Below are 22,041 nucleotides of genomic sequence, written 5' to 3'. Positions count from 1 at the left end.
AAAATCTGTGAAAGTCATTCCATTACAAGAAAACATTACACCATCTTCCAAAAGGTTCTCATTTTAGTATGATGACATGCTCACAGAATACATAAAACAAGATATTCCTTAATTAACAAGACATCTTGCTATGTCTTGTTGAGGCTTCCATGCAGACCTAGGTGGTATTTGTGAAAAAAATATTTTAGCAGATGGAAACAGGTGCATCAGTTCCTTTAGCAACTGCTTCAGTGCACCCAGCAAACTTGTTGCACTCAGATAGCCCAAATACATTGCTCCACAATTTACCACCAGAATATCAGGAGTGTTAAAATAAGCCATATTTCTACAAAGTGTATAAACACCTTGCACATTTTTCCCTGGCACATCACACCAGGTAGCCTCCACTCCCTGCATTCCGACATTGTCTGAAATGCCACACGTTTGCATACCACTGCAGATTAGTAATATAATGATCTCCCACTATCCACACTCCAACTCTGCCCATCTCAGCAACCACAGCCATCTTCACAGCATACAGCAATTAAAAAAATGAATATCCTCTCTCCCTATGAATGACACCCTCAGCACCTGATTGGCTAATTCCCCTAGTCCTATTTCCATGCGAGATATGCAGAGAAGCCCCAGATGTGGCATGTCCTGTCTGCAAACAGCCGCGCTGTCCGTGGAGCGCTTATCACTGGGGCAGCCCTTCTACCCTTTCTACTTCACTCTCTGCACCATTCCCTCATTGACTACTGTTACGCAGTCACACTGCGACCATCCACCAATCACATCCAGAACTCTACATCTAACTCCATCATCACAGTTCAGCACTTTAGATGTACTGTTGATCACTCTGAGTACAATTGTGCTGTGATTGCAAAGCACCTACAGCAACAACTACTATAAAACTCTCCAATACGTCTGCTTGCAGATCCATACACATCCACATGCATGAACACAAACTACAGTTATGAATATTTGATGCACAGTACATGTACAGCTCTTGTATAAATACATATCAACAGGGTAACTTCCACTTACCCTGTATACCCTATACAAAAGCTTACTGTCATTTCTCTCATCTGCTATGATCAAGTGTCACTTGCAAAACTGTCTGTTCTCCAACTTTTTGTTTACCCATATCACTAACTGTAATGTGGAAACTGTTGTTCTCTTCATTCATTCTGTCATTTGTGTAACCACTGCCACCTATTTATCCACATTTGAACCATAATAGCATTTAATGCATTATAGTGCATTGGATGTACATACAATTTCCTTTCTATACATTTTGGATATTTTACATACAATCTATCATTTGAACTTCCTTTAGGAATGATTATAATAGTAATCAGACACAACACACAGAGCTATCCAACAAAGTGTCATTACATGTTAAAAGATGGGAGAAATAACAGTATAATTATGGAAAAAGGCTTTGTAGTGTGTTATAAAATGACACGCAGCCAAGATGAGTACATGCATCTTTATTTATGCACATAGATAGCCAATATCATTTGAAAGGCTCCCAGCTGAAACAACACCACTGCCGCTACAACTGTTCTTCCAATCTAAACAGCTCTCTCATTCCAGCTGGTTGCCCATTCCATTCTAGATTTCACAACAGCATTCAACTATGCACAGGTGCAGCCATATCTATCACATCATCTACAACTTTGTACAGTGTTGTAAAGCAAGACATACAACATCTCTCCCCTTCCCTTCAGTCTGCAACACAAGCACCAGGTCCTTCCTAGCAACCCTTACTTTATTTCAGACTCTCCCATCTCCATGCACCACAGAATCACCCAGTACTTAGTAATCACCTACTGAGTAATAAGCTGGTGACCCCATCAAATCCTTCGCATTTATTTCCCCTAAGCAGCCCACATACCACAATCAAAATATTTGGTAGCATTGTAGAGTTATGCTGTGGTGGTTGTGGCCAGGGCCTACTTGGGTGCATTGTACTAATTAACATTCTAAGTAGTGCGCCCAGTGATTAGTATGTCCGCTGACAACCGCGGTGACCGCGGACACCGCAAACACATCATGGCCTTCTCCCACCTAAACAAATATAGCATTTACCCATCTCTTCCTCCCCCACCCTCTCCAAGCACTCATACACACCAACACACTCCCCAAGATTGGATTTAGGCTCACTTCCAGCGCATGTCTGCGCATCCAATATGGCGGGCGCATTGAAACAATTTGACGCACCTCATGCCTCATCCCAGCCAATCAGCGAACACGTTGTGTGCCCGAGGACATGACGCAAGCCGATCATCCAATCAGTGTCCTGTCCGCAGAGCGAACAGGGAAGTGTGTCTGCGTAGCGGGCATAGATATCACTCATTTTTTTGTCTTACGTTTTGGTCGTTTACATAAAAACTACTGGACGGATTTACACCAAATTGACAGAAGCACGCTTTCGGGACCAAGCCGCCGCTCCTGCCACAGATTTTGTGAAAATCCGTCCAGCGGTTTGGGCTGTAGGCGCGACAGACATTTTTTCCCATTATGTCTATGGGAAAAAAGAAATTCTGGGACCCCCTATAATTTTTCCCCCTTCACCAAACCTCACCAAACTTTGCAAAATAATTCAGAGTGGGCCATATACTTCTTTTCCAAAGTTTGGTGAGGATTCGTCTAGGGGGAGCGAAGTTATAAGCCGCCCAAAAAGTGCTCTTCCTAAGGGTTTAGCAACTTAACCATAACTACACGGCCACTACCGTGGGCCGTGTAATGTAAGTATTCTGTGATAAGTTGCATGTTAATTGCCAATGCTTTTAGCATATGAATTTTAATTTTAATTGAATTTGATAATTGATATTTGTAAAAGTTGTATTACTGTATACCAATCAATTAAATAAAATAAAAAAAATAAAATAAAGCCTACTTTTGTAGGCTAAACACATTATAATGAAAATAAATATGTCTGGCTATGGCAATTCCCTTCTGAACAAGAGTACCAACAGCAACCCCAGACACGATTTTCAGCCTTGTTGGGCCTCATCAGTGAGACGTGGACCCCTTGCTCACTGTGTCAGAGAGGCACAGCTCCACCTCACTGATGAGGCCCAACAAGGCTGAAACACATGCCTGTGGTTGCTGTTGGTACTCTTGTTCAAAGGAGGTTTGTCTGGCATTTCAGTGCTGGACTGCCCTTGTGGGTGGGACAAAGACTGATATGCAAATGGTTATTCCTCCTTTGTGAAAAGTACAGTGAGCTAAAAGCGATGGCTGCGGACTCTCAAAGTGGGAAAAACCACAGAACACGTTATCATGCCATGTTATTTCTAGAGAGGGGCGTATGGTACCTTTTTTGTGTTCTAGCGAACTAGCCCACGAGAGAGCTGGTCAGTCCAATGGGTGGTCGAGGAACACTTCTGAAGGCTCGGGATGGCTGGATCATCGAGAAGGCGTTGAGACTAGTTGGTCCCACTAGGAACGATCAGGGTCTTCAAAGATCAGGTAGTACGACTGGGCTTCACTGGGCCACACACAGGAAGGAATGCCATGCCTCTTTGGGAGTCTTCTTCGGATCTTCAGTTGGCTGTTCATCTATTAGAAATTCTTCTCTCCAATGCTGATCTGAAGATATGGTTGCAGGAATACGCTTCGTATCCAAAATTCAGGCTGGAAGTTCAAGCCCACCAATGATAAGGTTCTACACCATTCAAACAGCCAGTAGATGCACAATCAGGAACAACTACTGGTTTCCCTCATGCCCCACACCTAGACTCTCTGGCAATCGACTAGACAGTCCCACCTCCTTCCTGGGCCACACACACACGCACACACAAACACACACAAAGGCATCACTAGTCTGCGAAAAAGCAACAGCTTTCCAAGGCAAGTGCTTGACCTTTTAATGGATATCCTGACCTGGCCAGGCAGGAAGAAGGCCAAATTAAAATATGGCTAAAGAGCAAGCGCAAACTTCATACGCGGTAAACATGAATGTGCACACTAAAAATAATGCAAAAATTGTAAAAAATGTATCTGCTGCCACCAGCTTGTCTTTAGGCACATTTAAAAGTAACCAAAAATCCCAAGTGTAAAACTCTAGGGTGATGCAAACGTGTCCCCATTGCATTGCATTTTAAGATGCTTTGGGGTAATGTTAAAAAGTTACAAAATGTAAAAGGGAAATAGAGTTTCCCAGTACTGATAGGCTGAAGAACATATCATATTTCCCTTAACAAATGAGCAAAAGGCAGGGGAAATTAAGCTAAAGGCTTTATTTTCCCTTAAACAGTCAGAACAGGTTAGAAAACAAAGCAAAATGATTGGGGGCCCATACGAACTATGGGGGGCAAAGTTGCAAAAAGAGAAATCTTTCCTGACAATCGTTATTACAATCATAGCATGATTCACCAAGGAATGTGTGAATTCATTTGAGGAATCTTGTTAATGCAATGATCAGAGTGGTCTGGGAACCCTCCATTAGACGCAATCAGATTACTTCAAATCTAGACTGTGTATAACCTTTCCAAATATACAGGGCCCCATCTTGCTGTAGTAACACAGTTTAACAACAAATGTTTGAGCGTTTCATATTTAATGTCATCCTTACATAGGCAACAAAAGCACTTTTCTTGTTCAATGCCCCGATTGGGCCCCATCTCTCCAAAGACCCCAGTAGGTTAAAACAGAACTTCATGTACATATATATATTGAAGCAAATATTTAGGCAGTAAACACATGGGTCTCTACATTTTGTTTAGAGTTTATATTTAGAAATCTGGGAGTGCTGTTAACACCAGTCTTGTTTATTTCAGTTTATTTTTAAGGAGGGTTGGATTCGCCAACAGACTGTGACGAATACTGTTTAAATCTGATACAATTGAACCACATTTAGGTATAAATGTGGCTAGCAATCTCGAAGAATCCTTGATAAATATATGGCTCAAACACATATCAAAGATTATTGGGTGGATTTAAGATGTTATAAAAGATTATTACTTTATTCCAATGTATTTGAGACGGCAAATATTGAATCCCTAGTTCATAACAAATGGGTGCTATTGGGACAGAATTTGGGAGCCCTTAAGATTTTCTCCTTATAACCCCTTCTAAAAACTCTAAAGCTCTATCTTCGGGAAGTATGGATAACTCCAAGCTATAAATTATAGATGTTGTTACTTTCCCTTTGTAAAACTTAATCAAGGGTAACAGGGTTAGCACGCAATATTTCACGTTAATTTTCCTCATTTGTGGTAGAAGGGGGGAGATTTTACCCTTTAACCTCACTTAGACAGCTTTAGGTTGCCTTTTGTCATATACATGGGAGAACCCAAATAATAATTCAGATGGGGGCACAATAGATAAATACCATAAATTCAATAAATTCCAAAGAACAGGGTATTTGTCACCATGGCCATGAGAGGTTGATTCTTTGAAACTCATGTGAGAAACTGTTCTTTAGTCAATTTCCTTTTGAGGTTCCCTGCTCACGTTTACATTGATCGGTTTTCCCATTCCCTTTATGGCAAGTGATTTTTCTTACCTCACAGGTAGGAGAGCTACCAAACTTTTTGAACTATTGTGCGAGAAGTCCCATTATTGGAGACTGCCCCTGGGTGGCAGCAGTGTGCGGTGTAAATCAACGTAATGTAACATAACATACCATTATTATCTTTTAGAGTTCTTTTCTCCCCCCCCCCCCAAACCCATTTACCGCTGTAGGTCACCATTTCCCAACCAGGTGTGGAGGGGGGAACACCAGAGGGAACAAAGCTGTAGGTAAGCCAGGAGCCCTACCGGCAAAAAAAGCCCTCATTACCAGCACCGGCATTGCTGGTGCCGGTAATGACGGCAAATCCCCTCATGGAGTCCTATGGGACTCCATAAATGGGGATTTACACCGTCACTCCGGCACCGTTGCCGCCGGACCGGGTGCCGGAAATGGAAACTACATTTGCTTGTATCCTGGCGGTGGAGCCATCAGGATACCAGTAATTTCAAAATGAGGCCCATTGACTTTTCTGAACCTAAGCCCATTTTGTTCATTTATCCATTTCTACCCCCAAGTACTTGTAGTTATTTTCTCAGTCCCCATTAACCTGAATCACACTGCTCCCTGTCTATCTAATAAACCATATATGTTACACAAACTCTAACTTGTCTTGTGTCCAATCTTGGTACAGCCCCTGACACTGGAGAGACCTCGGTGAGACTCACGGTGGAAAAATGTTCAGGAGCATTAAAAAAGCAGCAAAAAAGTACCAGTGCAAACAAGATATGCAGAGCATTAATTTCTACCAAGCAATGGCACTTGAGAAAACAAATATTTAAAAAACGTACCTAAAGTTTTCAATGATGATTCACTCAGATTGTTAACAGCATTTGCAACCATGCAGACCATTGGTGCAGTGCCCTGCTTCTCGTTTAACCAGGGGCACTCCGGGAGTATCAGGAATATAGGAAGAGCCTCACGTTGAGAGGACATATTTTGAAGCTGAGGAATGAGATTCTCCCTTAAAGTGTAACTGATCTGTAAACAAAACAAAGGAAAATAGCTATTTAGAAAATCATTATTTTCAATTAATCTGGGAAGCAGATGTGGAAACCCACTGTCCGGAAGAAGGTGGGAGACAATAAATATGGAAGTCTACTAGGCTCTTTTCTGTTTTTTTTGTAAAAGAATGACGCACATTCAAAAAGTATACACTGATCAAATAGTTGTAAAAACATGAAATGGCATCAGACAAATGAAGGACTCTATACGCCACCTATGTATTAACCCTTTGATTCCACTAAATATATTCAATATAGTTTAATTGTTTATATTGGTTACTACTAAGCATCATTCACATTCAGTGTGATTGATGTCTCACCACACCTTCTGTAATTCAGGCTTTATCATACCATTTATTTGCTCTGAGGAACTTGAGATTTTGCTGTTTTTGTTTATAAAACCTTACTATTGCTGGTTCTATCATTTACTGCATCTGAAATACTTACCTGCTTTGCTGATTAAATTATTTGGTGTATATTTGAACGTACGGTGAATGTATATAATTGTATCATAGTGTTGTGCGATAATACTACCTGTTAGATTCATTTTCCAGTATATTTAGAAGGCCTATTATAAATAAGGATCAAGTTACCTACCTGTTCTCTAGCATGGGTCTGTCATGGATTTGAAATGCTCATGAATATTCCCCGTCGTCAGGCCGGGAATCCTTGGTAAAAGAAAAACAGTTTCACTTTCACTTACAAACTATATTTCTCCTCTAAACCAATCACTGTCCTCTGGGTCATACTGCCCCCATCCAAAATAACTTGTTCCTTCTCCAGCATGGGATCTGACATGGATTGACATGCTCATGAATAACAAATACATAGCAGTACAACATTACACAACCACGGGAGGTGGCAAGGCTCAACAGAAGCAATCAACTCTTACCTCTGGAACAGACTCACCTCAAGCGAACAGGTTGCGTAGCACTGCCTGGCCGACTCTGGACTCCTCTCTGGAATCCCTGTTGGTGCAGTAGAATCTCGTGAAGGTGTGCGTGGACCTCCACGTAGTCGCCCTGCAGATGTCCAGCAGGGGCAAACTAGACAGGAATGCCGTCGTCGCAGCGATCGATCTGGTGGAATGGGCTCTCAGACGGCCAGGCAGCAGTCGGTTCGTCAATCGATGGGAGTGCATGATGCAGTCGGAAAGCCACCCTAAGATGGAAGCCTTGGACAAGGCCTTCCAATGGTTCACAGGATCAAAGTTCGTTCACGAACAGCTGAGAAGTCTTCCAAAAAGCCCTTTGTGCGTGTCACGTAAACTTCAGGGCACAAGCAACGTCCAGAGAGTACAAGACCCTTTCAGCCGGTGACAAAGGCTTAGGGAAAATACCGGTAACACAAAATGCTTGTTGAGGTGGAATTCCAGCAGAACCTTCGGCATTAAAAGAGGGGTGCATCCGCAGCACCACCCTCAATAATTGGTTTGCAGGTAAATCAATAATGACATTTCTGTTCTGGTGAAGTTCAGTGTGCTTGAAGATTGCATCCTGGAGGTAAGTATCATCTGTCGCTAGTGTATCATTGTTGTGAGTCTAGGCTGAATAGTCTAGTTTTCAGGCTTTTTTGGAATGACCACAGGGACGGGTCATTTCTTAAGTGAGGTGGTAAGGAATTCCATAGATTAGCTGCAAATACCGGGAAGCTGGACCCACCTGCTTTCACTCTCTTAAATCTTGGGGTGGTGATAAGGTTAGAGTATAGTGAGCGAGTGGGTCTGTTGGATTGGGTTCTGGTAATTTGGTTGCTGAGATAGGCTGGAACATTGTTGGCAAGGCATTGGTGGGTCAGCGTGAGAATTTTGAATTTGATCCTGTCATGGACAGGGAGCCAGTGTATAAGACGTCTGGTGGATGTAATGTGCTCATGCTTAGGTATGTTCAATGCTGCTCTGATTGTGTTGTTTTGTACTACTTGAAGTGTTTTGATATTTCTTGTACTAGTGCCTGCGAACAGTGAGTTGCAGTAATCTATCCTTGAGAGGATCAAAGCTCTTGCTAGTGTGATGCTAGGTTTATAGTGATTAATTTGAATTACATTATGTCGAAAGACATAATGTCGGAAAAAAAAAGTAGAAAAAATAATGTTGAATGTCTTTTTTTGTTTGTTTTTTGTTCGAAATGAGGGGGGTTACCCCCCAAACCCCCCCTTTTCTTTTTTGTTTTACCCCTTTTTTTACTTACAGAACCCCAAAAAAACATAAATAAAAAAATAAAACATTCGAAGAAAAAAAATGACATTTTTTTTCCGACATTATGTCTTTCGACATAATTGTTTTCGATTTTTTAACTGCACACCGTGATGCTATTGTCAGTAGATAGGAAGGGTCTGCTGGATCTGATAAGTTTCGACGTGTAGGCTGCAGGCGATACAATAGCATTGACCTGTCTAGTGAGGGAGAGGGATGAGTCGATGTAGACCCCTAATGTTTTTATTTCTTTGGCGACCTTAATCGTGTTGCCATCGATATTAAAGAATTCATATTGCTTTGGGAGATTATCTAACTTAGATTTGTTTCCTATTAGGAAGGTGGCAGAGGTGATGGGCACAAGGAAAGCCGTTTTCTATGAGAGGAACTTGAGAGGAGCCTGATGCATAGGCTCAAAAGGGGCCCCCATGAGCTTCGTCAGCATCACGTTGTGGCAGGAGCCTTCAATGGTGGAAAAGAGTGAAAAAGTCCTTTTAGGAACTCCTTGACGAGTCAATGAGACCAAAGTGGCGATCTTCCTGGAGACCTGGTGTAGTGGGAGATAGGCGCCAGATGAACCTTGATAGAAGCGTGTGCCCGACCGGCCTTGTCCAAGGAGAGCAGGTATGGAGAACCTGCTGGGCTGTGACCTTCAACAGGATAATCTTCTGCGACCGGCAACATGTCGCAAAGCACTTCCACTTGTGTCCGTAGCACTTCAAAGTCAACGACGCCCCAGCCTTGGCAAGGATCTTTCTGCAGTCAGCAGGCAACTCATATCCACCAAACTCTAGGGCTGCAGGAGCCAAGCCTTCAGGTTCAGCGAACCTGGGTCGTGATGCAGGATAGAGCCTCCTTCTCTGGTGAGCAGGTCCGGAACTACCGCAGCTTGACCGGGGGTGATGCCGACAGACTGAGAAGTTCCGGAAAACAAATCTGCCTTGGCCACTCTGGGGCGATGAGTCTCATCCTGCATAGGCACTGTTTGAGTGTATTGATGACTCGTAGCAGGAGAGGCAATGGAGGAAACACGTACAGAAACAGGCCACCCCACGGGAAGGAGAACGCCGAACCTGTGCTCCTTGGTTGGTGGAACCTGCTGACAAACATCTGGCATTTGGAGTTCGCTGCTGTCGCAAACAGGTCTATCTGGTGCTTGCCCCACTTGACGAAGATGCGGTCCACATGGTCCTGTCGTAGTTCCCACTCGTGGCAGGAGGGCAACTCCCGGCTGAGAGAGTCTGCAATGGTGTTCTTGACTCCCACAAGGTGAAGAGGAACGAGACACATCTCTTAACTGATGGCCCAGCGCCACAAGTCCTGTGCTTCCTTGGAGAGCATTAGGGATCGAGTGCCCTCCTGTTTCCTGATGTAGAATATTGCAGTGGTGTTGTCCGTGACAATCCTCACCACCTTGCCCTTCAGAGACGGAAGGAATGACCCGAGGGCCCAGAGCACTGTTCGTAGCTTCAGGATGTTGATATGGATGCCTCTGGTGTGTAGATGTCCAGTGTGGGCTCCCCAGCCCTCCAAAGATGCGTCTGTGGTGACCGCCTCCTGGTATGGAGGAGTTTGAAACCCTGTGTGCCGGGCGATGTTGGAGCGGACGCCCCACCACCTTTTCTCCCGACGGAACTCCTCATCGATCGTGATCTTGTCTGCAAAGCTTTCGGACACCTGTACCCAGTGAACATCCTGGAACTCCTAAAGAGGTCTCATCTGCAACTTGCATAGCCGGATGAGGTAGATGCAGGACGAAATCATGGCGAGCAACGACTTGATGGTTCGCACCGTGGCGGTCTTCATTGACAACAGTCGCAGCACCTTCCTCGGAATGGCCGCTAACCTCTCCTGCGAGGGCGACGCCAGGCAGGACACCGTATTGAGTCTGGCTCCTAGGAACAGCGTGTTCTGCGATGGTGTTAAGCAGGACTTTGGATAGTTGATGGAGAATCCCAGACTCATCAGCAGATGGACCGTCGCCTCTGTGTATCTGACGGCCAACTCTCGCGGGTGAGCCCGCATGAGCCAGTCGTCGAGGTACAGGTATACATGTATCCCCCGTAGATTCAGATGGGCTGCCACCGGTGCCAGGCATTCCGTGAACACTCTTGGGGCTGACTTCAAGCCCGCAGGGTAGGGCCTTGAACTGATAGTGCTGTCCCTGCACTGCGAAGCGTCAACATTTTTGGAGCCTCCTGTGAATGGGGATGTGAAAGTAGGCGTCCTCCAGGTCCAGGGACGTCAAGAAATCCCCTTTTTCCAGTTGGCCGAGCACGTGCTACAACATGACCATTCTGGATTTCAGAGACTTGAGGTACTTGTTCAGATGTCGTAGGTCCAGAAGGGGCCTCCAGCCCCCCATATTTTTTCAGGCCAAAAAGTATCTGGAATAGACCCCGGAGCCCCGGAGTCGTTGGGGGAATAGCTCTATTGCCCCTTTTCGCAGCATGGCCCATACCTCCTCCAAGAGCTGAGGGATGTGCTACTCCTGATGGGCCACCAGAGGGATCCGCTAACATTTGCTCTGACACTCTAGGGTATATCCTTGGGCGAGAGCATCCAGCACCCATCGGTCAGTGGTGATATTACCCCACTCTTTGAAGAACCTCATCAGCCGGCCTCCCACTGAGGTGCAAGGGTGGGGGCCTGACGTCATGGCCGGTTCTGGGTTGCTTCGGCGCTGGCGTCCTGCCTTGCGGGCTATGGTGGCGCTGTCCTCCTCCACCGTTTGCCTGGTAATGCCCTCTGTAGGCTTCCTGAGTCGTAGATCTGGAAGGCTGACGGTACGATGAGGAAAAACCTTTCGACGATCTGCTCAACTTCCCTCTGGAGGAGCAAAAAGAAGAGCGGTGCTGCTGGTGTGTGCCCAGGAAACAGGCTGTCTCTGTATCGCTTTGATGGCATGTAGGGACTCGTCGCCGACCTTCCCAAAAAGGTTATCTCCGTCAAAAGGAATGCCCAGCACCTTCGTCTGGACGTCCTAGCAAAAAGTTGTGGCCTTCAACCAGCCCTGGCGAAGAAGGCAGACACTGTTCCCCATCTGCCGGAACACCGTGTCGGCAATGTCCAGCGCCACTGTGATGACGTGTGTTAGGGAACATTTTCAGAAATGTGCTAATTCCCCTCTAACTTAGAGACCCCCAGCTCTTTTGCTGGAATTTAGGACTTTTAATTTTTATCCTGGAGAGAGAGAGAGGCCTTTTTCCCACTCTCTCATGCATTTTTATTTAATTTGGACTCTGTGCTTGTTTTGGTTTTGGAGTCTGACAAACTCCATAGGCATCATCTTTTTACATTATGACACACAGCACCTTCAGTGCAGTGGCACAGGGAAGTCCGTCAGATTTCCCCAAGGTTTAAATACCTTCGCTTGGATAACTACTTTCCAAGAGCAGTAAAGTGAAATTGACTCCACTTAAATTTTTGACTTTCTAGAACCAGCACACACTATCTTACAATAGGATGCTGGAGGGGTTACTTAGAATCCCCTTTGCCTAGGTTCTCATGTAACATTTTTATGTTACCCTTCCTACAATTAATGGCTGGTGGCCGTACTGCATTCGCAGCTGCAGTAAGGCACCCATGAGTGCCCATTTTGTCAAAATGGCCCTGGTCTTCTTTTTTCACCATTTCATGTTGGAAAGGTCCTTCTTGAGATGTACTCTCTGCGCCAAACCAGGTTTGGTCCCTTTGTTCATTTTGTCTTTGGCGGGATTCACTCGTGAAGCCCGCCTCTGGCTCCAGCATGTCTGGCAGGGGCAGGAAGTGACGAAGGTGCCCCGAAACTCCCTGTGCTTAATCCCCTTGGTTACAGGAATGCACCCAAAGGTGATTGGCTGGCTGGCTGTCGTTAGAGGACAGCCACCCTGCTGTGTGATTGACAGCTAGGCTGCAAATGAATGGGAGAAACCAGCATAAAAGGCGAGGTCTTTTGGCTTGGAAGGCAGAGTCGACCACTGGACAAAGGAATTCGAAGAAGAACTTGGAAAAGATGCCTGCTGCAACTCCTGGACCTGAAGCTCCAAATTCGGCTCGACTAGAGAAGCCCTGCAAAGGACGACTTCTCCCCTTGGGTTGGTGGAACCAATCGACCCCAAGACAAGCTCATCTGGACATCCTCTCGGAGCTGGCTGTACTTCCATTGCTGCTGCAGGAACCGATTGCCAGGGAGAGGAACAGCAGAATCGAGTGAGTGTCTTTAAGTCGAACCCGAGCTCCAGGAAGATCCTCCGGTCTCCCAGGAAGCAGGACTGACCAAGCCTTAGCCACCTCAACAGAGTGCTGGACCCCAGATGAGAAGAAAGTCCATAGTGGTATCCGAGAACCGCATTTGGTGCTATTTGTGAGAGGCACGAGAAGCTGAAACTGCGAAGTTCTGCTGATCTGAAGTTTGCCTATTGCTGCAACCAACCTTCAATTCGTAGTGCAGGATTCCCCAGACATCCTCCCTCTTGTCCCCACGACTGAAGCCCAGGAACAAAGGATCTACAGACCTACAACTGGAACAGAAGCCAGCTGGAAGCAATTTCAACTAAGGAGTTGCTTACCTCTTGTTGTGTAGCCTTGCTAGCTCTCAGTTGACACTTGCCTTGGTTGCTTTTGCAGAGTTGCTTGCAGCTTTGCCCCTCACAAGCCTTCCAGCTTGTGGCCCTACAGTGATTTCATTTTCTACAAAGACTTCTAAAACATTGTGCAAGACTTTTTACTTACCTTCAAGAAGTGCTTCAGCTCCCTAGGCTTTGCTCAACTAACATTGACTGTCCTGGCTCCCTGAAAGACACCTTTTACCTCTGACTTTGTGCTTTAACTATCCCTCGCAAAAGTCACACATTCTATAACTTGTGTAGCTGCGAAAGGGTTAATTTACTTTGCATTGGGGGGTTCAAAAGTACTTACCCGCTTAAGAATATTTGTTAACCATTGTTTTATTCCCATATCTTTTCCTTTTTGCTCTAACCTCAGTATTGCTCTAAATGTGCCAGTGATATATCAATGTCCACAGTGTCCTAGTTATTTAAGTCACCTCAGGGTGTAGGAAGTTTCAGTGTGCCATCCCAAATGGGTATCTACTGATTTATTGAAACTGAGACAATGTTTTATTGAAGTATATTTTTGTGTTACATATTTGCTCCCTTCTGAAATAGGCTTATTCAAACTGACTGTAAAATAAATGAATAATTGTTTAATCAGGAAACCTTGAGTGTAAGAGTTCATTTGAATACTCGTCACTGTGAAACTCTGTGTTACAAACCTACAGCTCACATTGACCCCTCTTGGGATATGCCTGGCTGCTCAGCCATACTACCAACCTGTGTAGTACAGACTTATACAAAAGGCTGGGTTACCTATTGCCAGGAGGACAAGGTTGGTGTAGTCTCCCAAAGGGTACTGCATACAATCTTGCCCAACAGCGTGATCTGACACTACCTCCCCCTCCTGGAAGAGAGTGATCGCCTCTATCCTAACTAAAAACACAGATCCAGCTTGTACCACAGCTCCATGTCGTACCTGGCTAGGATTGCCAGTGTGTTGGCCAGCTTGATGGTGGACGCTGCAGTGTAGATCACCTTTCTTCCCATGGGGTCCAGCTTCTTACCCTCGCTGTCCGGAGGAACTGAAGACGACGAGGACGGGTTAGCCGACCGTTTACTCGCGGCCACCGGAACTACCGAATCTGGCGATGGTTGCGAACTCAGGCACTTGGGTGCAGATTCGTGCACCCGGTACTTCTTCTCCAGCCTATCCCGCTTGGCCGGAGTCATGGAAGGGTTCTTCAGGAGGGCCAGGCCCTCCTCCCACACGTCGTCCAGTAGGGGCACCGCCATGATTGTCTTGCTCTTGGCTTTGCGCCTCTGGTACAGGAAACGCTCCTTTTTGGTTTCTTCGGGCACAAGCTGGAACAGCTTGCAGGCTCTGGCAATCATGGAATGGAACAACCCTACCACATCCGGTGGGGATGCCCTAGGCTGCGGAGACCCACCGCCTGCTGCGATGATGTCGTTGTAGTCATCTGTCGTCGCCGTGGCCGCATCCGTCCCCGTGTCTACTGGGGGAGAGGGTGCCTGACGCGGAGGTGGAAGTTGAAATGGGGGGAGTCAGATGACGCTTCCTCCTCTTTGCTGGCGGCTGACCTAGGACCTGGGGGACCATAGGAACTGGGCCCTGTGGCATCCTCTTCTCTCCGACACCAAGGTATGGAGGGTTGACAGGATGCCCACAGACACGTCCCTCGGTTGAGATGGCGTAATAAGAACACTAGGTCCCGCGTCCGCTGTCAACGTCGTCGTCGTCCTTATCTACCACGTCCCCGTGGACCGTGTGTAAGGACTCCAAGTCCTCGTCGTCTGTGGATGAAACCTCCATGGCCTGGTACATGGCCTGGGACTGGACTGGGGCCTCCTTGCCCCCAATTTTCTGCTGTGAGGGGTCATAGCCGGGCTCAGAGACAGCATCCCCTTCTCCAGCATGCTAGCAGACTTCAGCAAAGTCACTGCAGCCATTTCGTGCCTCGGGGGCAGGGATACCTTTAGCACTGTGGGGGCTACCCTCACGGTGCCAGCCCCTTTCGCTTTCTTAAGAGCAGCCACCACCAGCTCTATCGTCGATGAAGACTTCTCCTGGACCGATTGGGCCTTCTTGGGCAGTTCGGCCTTCTTCTCCTCCGTCCCTGCCTTATGGGGCTTCTCCCAACGATTTCCTCTTCGAGGAGTAGCTCAATTGCTTGCTGACAATGGAGGCAGATGGTGATGTCGATCGCACCCTGTCCATCGCAGTGTCCTCTTGCGCAGCGATCCCGGTGGACCCGGACTTGCGGTTCTTGGCCTTGACTCGGCCCCCACGGATGAGGCGCCCTCAAAGGACTTTGAAGACCGCTCATGGGACCGGCCGGTCTTGGGTGAGGCATGACCCTGCTCGGAGCACGGGGCAGAGACCTTGGCGTTCAGCAACACCGCCAGTCTACTGTTCCTATCCTTGGTCGTCTTCATGGAGAAACCGAGGCATATCTCGCAATCTCCTTCCTTGTGGTCTGGATGCAGACAGTAGAGGCATTGCAGATGCTTGTGCTCCACAAACCCATTCCATAGCCTGCACTTGGTGCAGGGCTTGAAGAGGGATCTTTCTTCCTTCTTCTCCTCCGTCATGGTCGAAGGGCGCAAAGTAGGCCCAATGGGCATCTGGAAACTTTGACGATCTTCACCCTTGAGGGGCGCTGAGATTCACTGACAATGATTCCCTGCTGTTGGCAGATGTAGAAAAGAGCACAGGGGCTCTTTTCGAACAAAAATGGAACCTTTTACAGTCAAAAATCATGAAAAAACGTAGAAGTAGCTCGCAGGGCAAACTGGAGGACTCCCCAACACTGAAGCTTGCAGTAAAAATCTGAGGATGGCTGCCAGAGGAGGAGCTTAGGGAGTGGACTGTCATTGGATGGGGGCAGTATGACCCAGAGGACAGTGATTGTGTCACTCACCGTATGGAATGCCTGGTAATCCCGCAGAGACCCGGACCTGACTTGATTGAAGAGCCCTAGGTAGTCCTAAACCAGGGCCTCTGTGAGGGATTGAACACTTTTCAATGATATGCCCCCAGACTGATCTAAATAAACAGCCAAGTGAGGCCAATCACTTAAAAGAGCACGCACCGCTATGACCACCAGCTGTAATGAAATAAACACTGTTTAGTATTTCAGGTGAAGGCAATGACCAGGTAACAACTGGATGTCACTGAGATATACCTGAACTGAGGTCTTGATCTTCCTCTAAGAACCCTCAACCCAGCTATCCTGAAGAAAAGAGGACTGTTAACTACCTGTCTATTGGATGGAAATAGGAACAACCAATATACAAGAAAGGAAGACACCCCCAAAGAAAGTATGTGAGTTCTTACCATTCTGTGCAGGGAAGTTAAGATAAGCAAAAAGTATCACAACGACTGGGATAAAATAACAAAAGGGGTGGGGGTTAGTACAGGAGCTACCCCGACGGAACGAGGAGCGCGCTAGAGTAAGGGTGGTGCACGTTACCGCAAGGCGTCCCAGGTGTACTTATATAGAGTCCTCAAAGAGAATGGTGCAGCTTGGAGAGAGTCAAAAGGATGCAGAGCAAAGCAGACAACAGGTATATGGGCGGAGTTAAGATATTGCGTAATTGTGATAAACAAGCTGAATTATACTTGTGGTGAGGTGCTCCGAGCAAAGCGTGATCCGGGTATCAGTCCGTATAGGCAGGCAGGCGGACGATACACGGAAAGGATCAGGCAGCAACAAAGGTGGCAAAATAATGTAATCGAAGGCAGTCCGTGTGTGTAAGCAGAGGTTTGGCACACAGGGAGAGTCAGGCAGAATAAAGATAGCAAAAAACGTAACCCAAGGCAGTCCGTGTGTGTAAGCAGAGGTTCGGCACACAGGGATAGTCAGGCAGAATAAAGGTAGCAAAACTTAATCCGAGGCAGTCCGTGTGTGCAGGCAGAGGTCCGGTACAAAGGGAATTCAGATTCAAGGTAGAACGAAGACGAAACTTGAAAGAAGAGAAAACACAGAAGTAACTTCAATTGGAAGCAGCGTTCCGTGTTCATCACAGTACTTTGAATGATCCAAAGTGAGGCTCTGGATTCCCATTGGAGGCCTCAGGGGAGATGGGAAATGTAGTCCGGACACGATGCGGGAAATAGCAGCCACGGCTACAGCCCGTTTCCATGATAGCTTCCATTGCTTGTGGAACGGAGCAGCGAAGGTACGGATCTTGTGACAAAAGAGGGTAGCAGGTCTCTTAGACAGTTACCGGGTAGCAGGATAAGGGTGTGCTTTTGTCCTGCAAGGCACCACCGAAACCTGAACCGTAACAGATTGGTTTAGAGGAGAAATACAGTTTATAAGTGAAACTGTTTTTCTTTTACTGAGGATTCTCAGCCTGACGATGGGGAATATTCATGAGCATGTGAATCCATGCCAGACCCCATGCTGGAGAACTGTATTTTGTAATACTTGACTGTCTAAATTGAATTATTGTGTAACAGACAGTGTGGACTCATTGAGGGCCCTGACCCCACTCACTCTCCTGAGACTAAGCCTTGACTGCTCAACCACGTACGTTGATTGGGTTTTGACTAACCTCTCAGAGTTCCCTGTTCACTATAACTAGGGTGTTGTCCTAAAATCTGTCCACCAGGCCAGATTCTAGAAATCTTAAAACAATGCACAATGCACTGAAGGTCCCTGCAGTTGAACTGTACTCTCTGTCGTACTCTGAGGCGCTCCACGCACAGACACAGTATTTTTCTCCCCAGGCTGGTTTTGTAGTAAAATGCTTGGTGTAGCCACAAATTATGCCTAGTGGTTATGAAAACCCACACTTTTTTATCAACAGTATTACCCCCAGCAGTGCTGTTATTCAGAACATTCAGAACATTTGTGGTTTGACAAACTTGATTGTTGGGAGTAAAGACCTTTGTTTTGTTGCAGTGTTTCAGATTTTGATCCGGCAATCGTTCATGGCGTGTAGGTAGATTGTGTGGGTGACCCTTATGTTCGATACAGTTACTGTGATGTCGGGCAGCTGCTACACATGCAGCCCGACTGTGAGGATGGGGCCTTGATGGGCCGCGAGCAGCGCGCAGAGCAGCCGGGTCGCGGGCACAGAAGAGACACGACCACAGGGTTGGATGCATAAACCCGGACTGACGTTCTAACGTCAGTTCCGGTGATACCTTTATTTCCGGTGTGTCACGTGGCTCGGAACTAACTGGGCATGTGACACCACATTCCTTCCCAACTTGGAGGTGTTTGCACTATTATTTACCATCAACAATAATAACTGGACATTAACACATTCAGATGCCTTGTTTCGTTGGAGTTCATCTCAGCGGGTATTCTGTAGGTACACTCCGTCCACTACGTATCCTTGGAGACGGGATGACGGTCTGGGCTTTTCTCTCAACAGGTATCGGGTGCTGCCTCCCCCCGGCGCGTCCGCTCTTGGGCTCACAAGTTCAGTCCGGTCGTCGTGCTGGTGTGGTATTTCGGGGCCTCCTGGCGTGGCAGGGGCTCTTGGCGGTGCCTGGTCTCGGGGCGTGTGTTGCACCATCGTTTCCCTTCTCGGGGACTCTGAGTGCTCTTCCCATAGTTTGGATGGTACTCTTCGGAAGTGTGACACGTTTCTTGTCACGGTTTCACTCCCTCGGGTAGCAGTGACCATGCTGTGGTTCGTTGTGCTGACTGTCCATGGTTGGAGCTCAAAATTGAGGGACATCTTTTTGGGCGTTGCTCTGTTTTTGACAATAACCGTATCGCCCGGTGTTAGCTCTCTGTGACAGGCTCGCCTGGCGAAGCTTTCTAGTTCGTTCCGCTTTGTTCGCATGGCATCTATGGCTGGGATGTCCGGTTCGGGAGCTACCCACTGAGGGTGGATGGGAAGTTCTGCCTGTATGGGCACTCCGAGCATGAGCGCGGCAGGGCTGATGCCTGTGGAGGAGTGCGGGGTTAGCCTGGGGGTTCTCAAGAACCGATATACCGCCTTCAGCCATGGGTGCCCTCGTTCTTTGGCAATGCAAATAACTTTGTTGAGCGATCCCATAAATCTTTCAGCGTCGCCGTTCGCCTGGGGCCATCTCGGGGTGATTCGCTGGTGTTTGACGTTTACGTCCTTGAAGTACTCACGTAGTTCTTGGCTAGTGAATGATGGGCCATTGTCGCTCTTTATTTTTCTTGGGATCCCATGTGTTGCAAAGATCTTTTCTAGCGTGAGGATTGTGGTCTCAGCATTGGTAAATGCTACGTGTTCCACTTCAGGATACCTGCTGAACTCATCAATCACTACGAGTAAGTATCCTTCACCGGCAATTGTGCAGTGATCCATGCTGACCGCATCCTATCGCTTGCTGCTTCTTGGAGCACTGCTGATGGTTTCTGAGTCCTCCAGTCTTCTGGATGCTTGGCAGGCTGCGCAGGACTCTACTAATTCCACTACTCTTTGTTGTATGTTGGGCATCCACATTCTGGACTTAAGATATGCCGTTGTTTTGACAAAGCTTTGATGCCCGCTGTGGGCTAGGCGGATGGCCCTCTCTTCCAGGGACGCAGGTAGTATGATCCGGTGTCCTTTGAGGAGCACCCCCTCGGGGGCAACGGAGAGTTCATGTCGGATCCCGAAAAGTGCTCGGAGTTTGACTTGAGCCGACATGGTGCGTTGGGCCATGGATGCGAGGTAGTTCTTCCAATTCCCTGACTGAATGGCGGCGGTGGTATGTTGCAGGATGGTGTCTGACTCCGTCTCACGTGCCACTTCATGTAGGGTCAGGGCTCGTGGTCGGGCGCAGGCGATTACATGACAGACATGTTCATCCGTTTCTTTCGCATGGCGTTGTTCTCCCTCCGTGGCTGGCCTCGGGTGGCGGGAGAGGTAGTCGGCAGGGTCGTCTGTTCCTGGGCGATAGTCAACTTCTATGTTGTAAGGTTGCAGTTGCAGCATCCATTTCTCGATGCGTGCCGGTGGGTGGGGAGCAGATCCTCGGAATATCGGGATCAGAGGCTTGTGATCCGAGAAGACTTTCGCTCTTTTGCCAAGCAGGTACACTTTGAAGTGACGGCATCCCCATAGAATAGCGAGGGCTTCTTTTTCTATGTGAGCATAGTTCTGCTCGGGCTTAGTGAGTGCCCGACTGGCGAATGCAATGGGGAACACATTGCCGTCGTTGTCCGTTTGGGTTAGTACTGCCCCTAGGCCAACCAGGCTGGCATCAATGAGGAGCTCGGTCTGTCTTTCTATGTTGAAGAATGCCATGGTGGTGGATGCTGACAATGTGTCCTTGATTTGTTGAAACGCCTGTTGGTGGGTTGGGGTCCATTCCCATTTTTGGTCTTTCTTCGTCAGTTCTCGGAGTGGGCTTGCGATGCTGGTGAGGTCTGGAATGAAACGCGCGCAGTACGTCGCCATCCCCATGAAGCTTCTCACCTCCGTGGCCGACTGAGGTGCTTTTGTGTTCTTTATGTCTTGCACCTTGGAAGGGTCTGGGGATACACCTTTGGCGCTGAAAATGTATCCAAAGAAGCATAGTCCTTCTTTCTTGAACTCACACTTTTCTGCATTTAGTGTCAGGCCCGCCTCTTCCAGCCTGCTTAGTACTGCTGCTAAGCGTTTGTGATGCTCTTTCTCATTCGATGCGTATACCAGAATGTCGTTACTGATGTTTGTGGTGCCCTCTAGGCCAGTGATGACTCTGCGGATTTCGTGTTGGAATACCTCCGCAGCTGACGATATTCCGAAGTTGAGCCTTTTGTACCTCATTAGGCCAAGGTGAGAGGAGAAGGTTGTGATATATCTCGACTCTCTGGCTAGTCTGAGTTGATGATAGCCGGACCTAAGGTCAAGTTTGCTGAAGATGGTTGCCCCTGTGAGGTCCACAATGAGCTCATCTATTGTTGGGGTCACATGACGTTCTCTTCCAATGGCTGCGTTGGGAAGCCTCATATCTATACAGATCCTTACTGCGTTAGGCTGCTTGGGTTTCTGGGCCACCACCATGGGCGATACCCACGGGGTCGGGCCTGATGTTTTTCTATTATGCCTGCATCTACAAGATTGGCCAGTTCTTTTTCCACTGCTTCTCTCAGGTGAAATGGTATCCATCAGTGTCGTACGGCCTTTGGCTCTATGATGGGGTCTATATGCAGCTTGATGGTACAAACTTTTAGGCACCCTATGCCTTGGAACAGTTTCTTGTGTTGTTGTAACAAGTCATCAAGTTCATTGTGTTGAAGGTCGAATGCGAAATGGATCAGCTTTAGTTTTTCTGCTGTCCGGCAGCTGAGTAGTGTCTCGCAGCCGGCATCTACGACATAAATGCGCGCTCTGCAATTAGTGTTTTTGTGTGCGAAATTGGATTTGAAGGATCCTTTCACGGGTAGCGGTTTCTTGCACCCGTATGCATACAGTCGGACCTTCTTCTTGTGGAGTGTGGGCTTCGGGTGAAGTTTGCTGAATGCTGTTGCTGGCATTACGTTCACTGTTGCCCCAGTGTCAATGACAACTTTCAGTGGCTCCCCGTTGGAAAGGACTGTGCACGACGGCCTCTTCCTTTGTCGTGATCGGTGTGGTTCGACAGCGGATATGAGGTGTATTCGGTGTATCCTGTTGTTCCTTTTCTTCCGTCTCTCTTTTCTCTCAGGGGACGCACTGTCGTCGCTATCGCTCGTGTCCGGAGATCTTTGCGAATGGTCAACGGCTCTGGCTTTTCCTTTCCGGTTGTGTTGGTATGAAGACTCTCTTGGTGCAAACTTCTTCCGGCGCTCTTGTGCCGGTCGGGAGGGAGTCTCCTTGTCATTTCGGTTTGGCGGGTTTAGG

The 22,041-nt window shown here is 47.4% G+C and overlaps 1 protein-coding gene across 1 annotated transcript in view; it reads right to left on the bottom strand.

Moving 5' to 3' along the window:
* LOC138515798 (probable E3 ubiquitin-protein ligase HERC6) overlaps positions 1 to 22,041 on the bottom strand; it is a 2,700,520-nt gene that overhangs the window by 1,450,387 nt on the left and 1,228,092 nt on the right. The window contains exon 12 of the mRNA XM_069630524.1: positions 6,295 to 6,484. Coding sequence (XP_069486625.1) covers positions 6,295 to 6,484 — 190 coding nt within the window. The remainder of the gene's footprint in view (positions 1 to 6,294; positions 6,485 to 22,041) is intronic.

This window comes from Ambystoma mexicanum, chromosome 6q, assembly GCF_040938575.1.
Source record: "Ambystoma mexicanum isolate Mex_15411 chromosome 6q, UKY_AmexF1_1, whole genome shotgun sequence".
Lineage (NCBI taxonomy): Eukaryota > Metazoa > Chordata > Amphibia > Caudata > Ambystomatidae > Ambystoma > Ambystoma mexicanum.
Note: the sequence above shows the minus strand (reverse complement) of the source record. Positions and strands in the feature narration are given on the sequence as shown.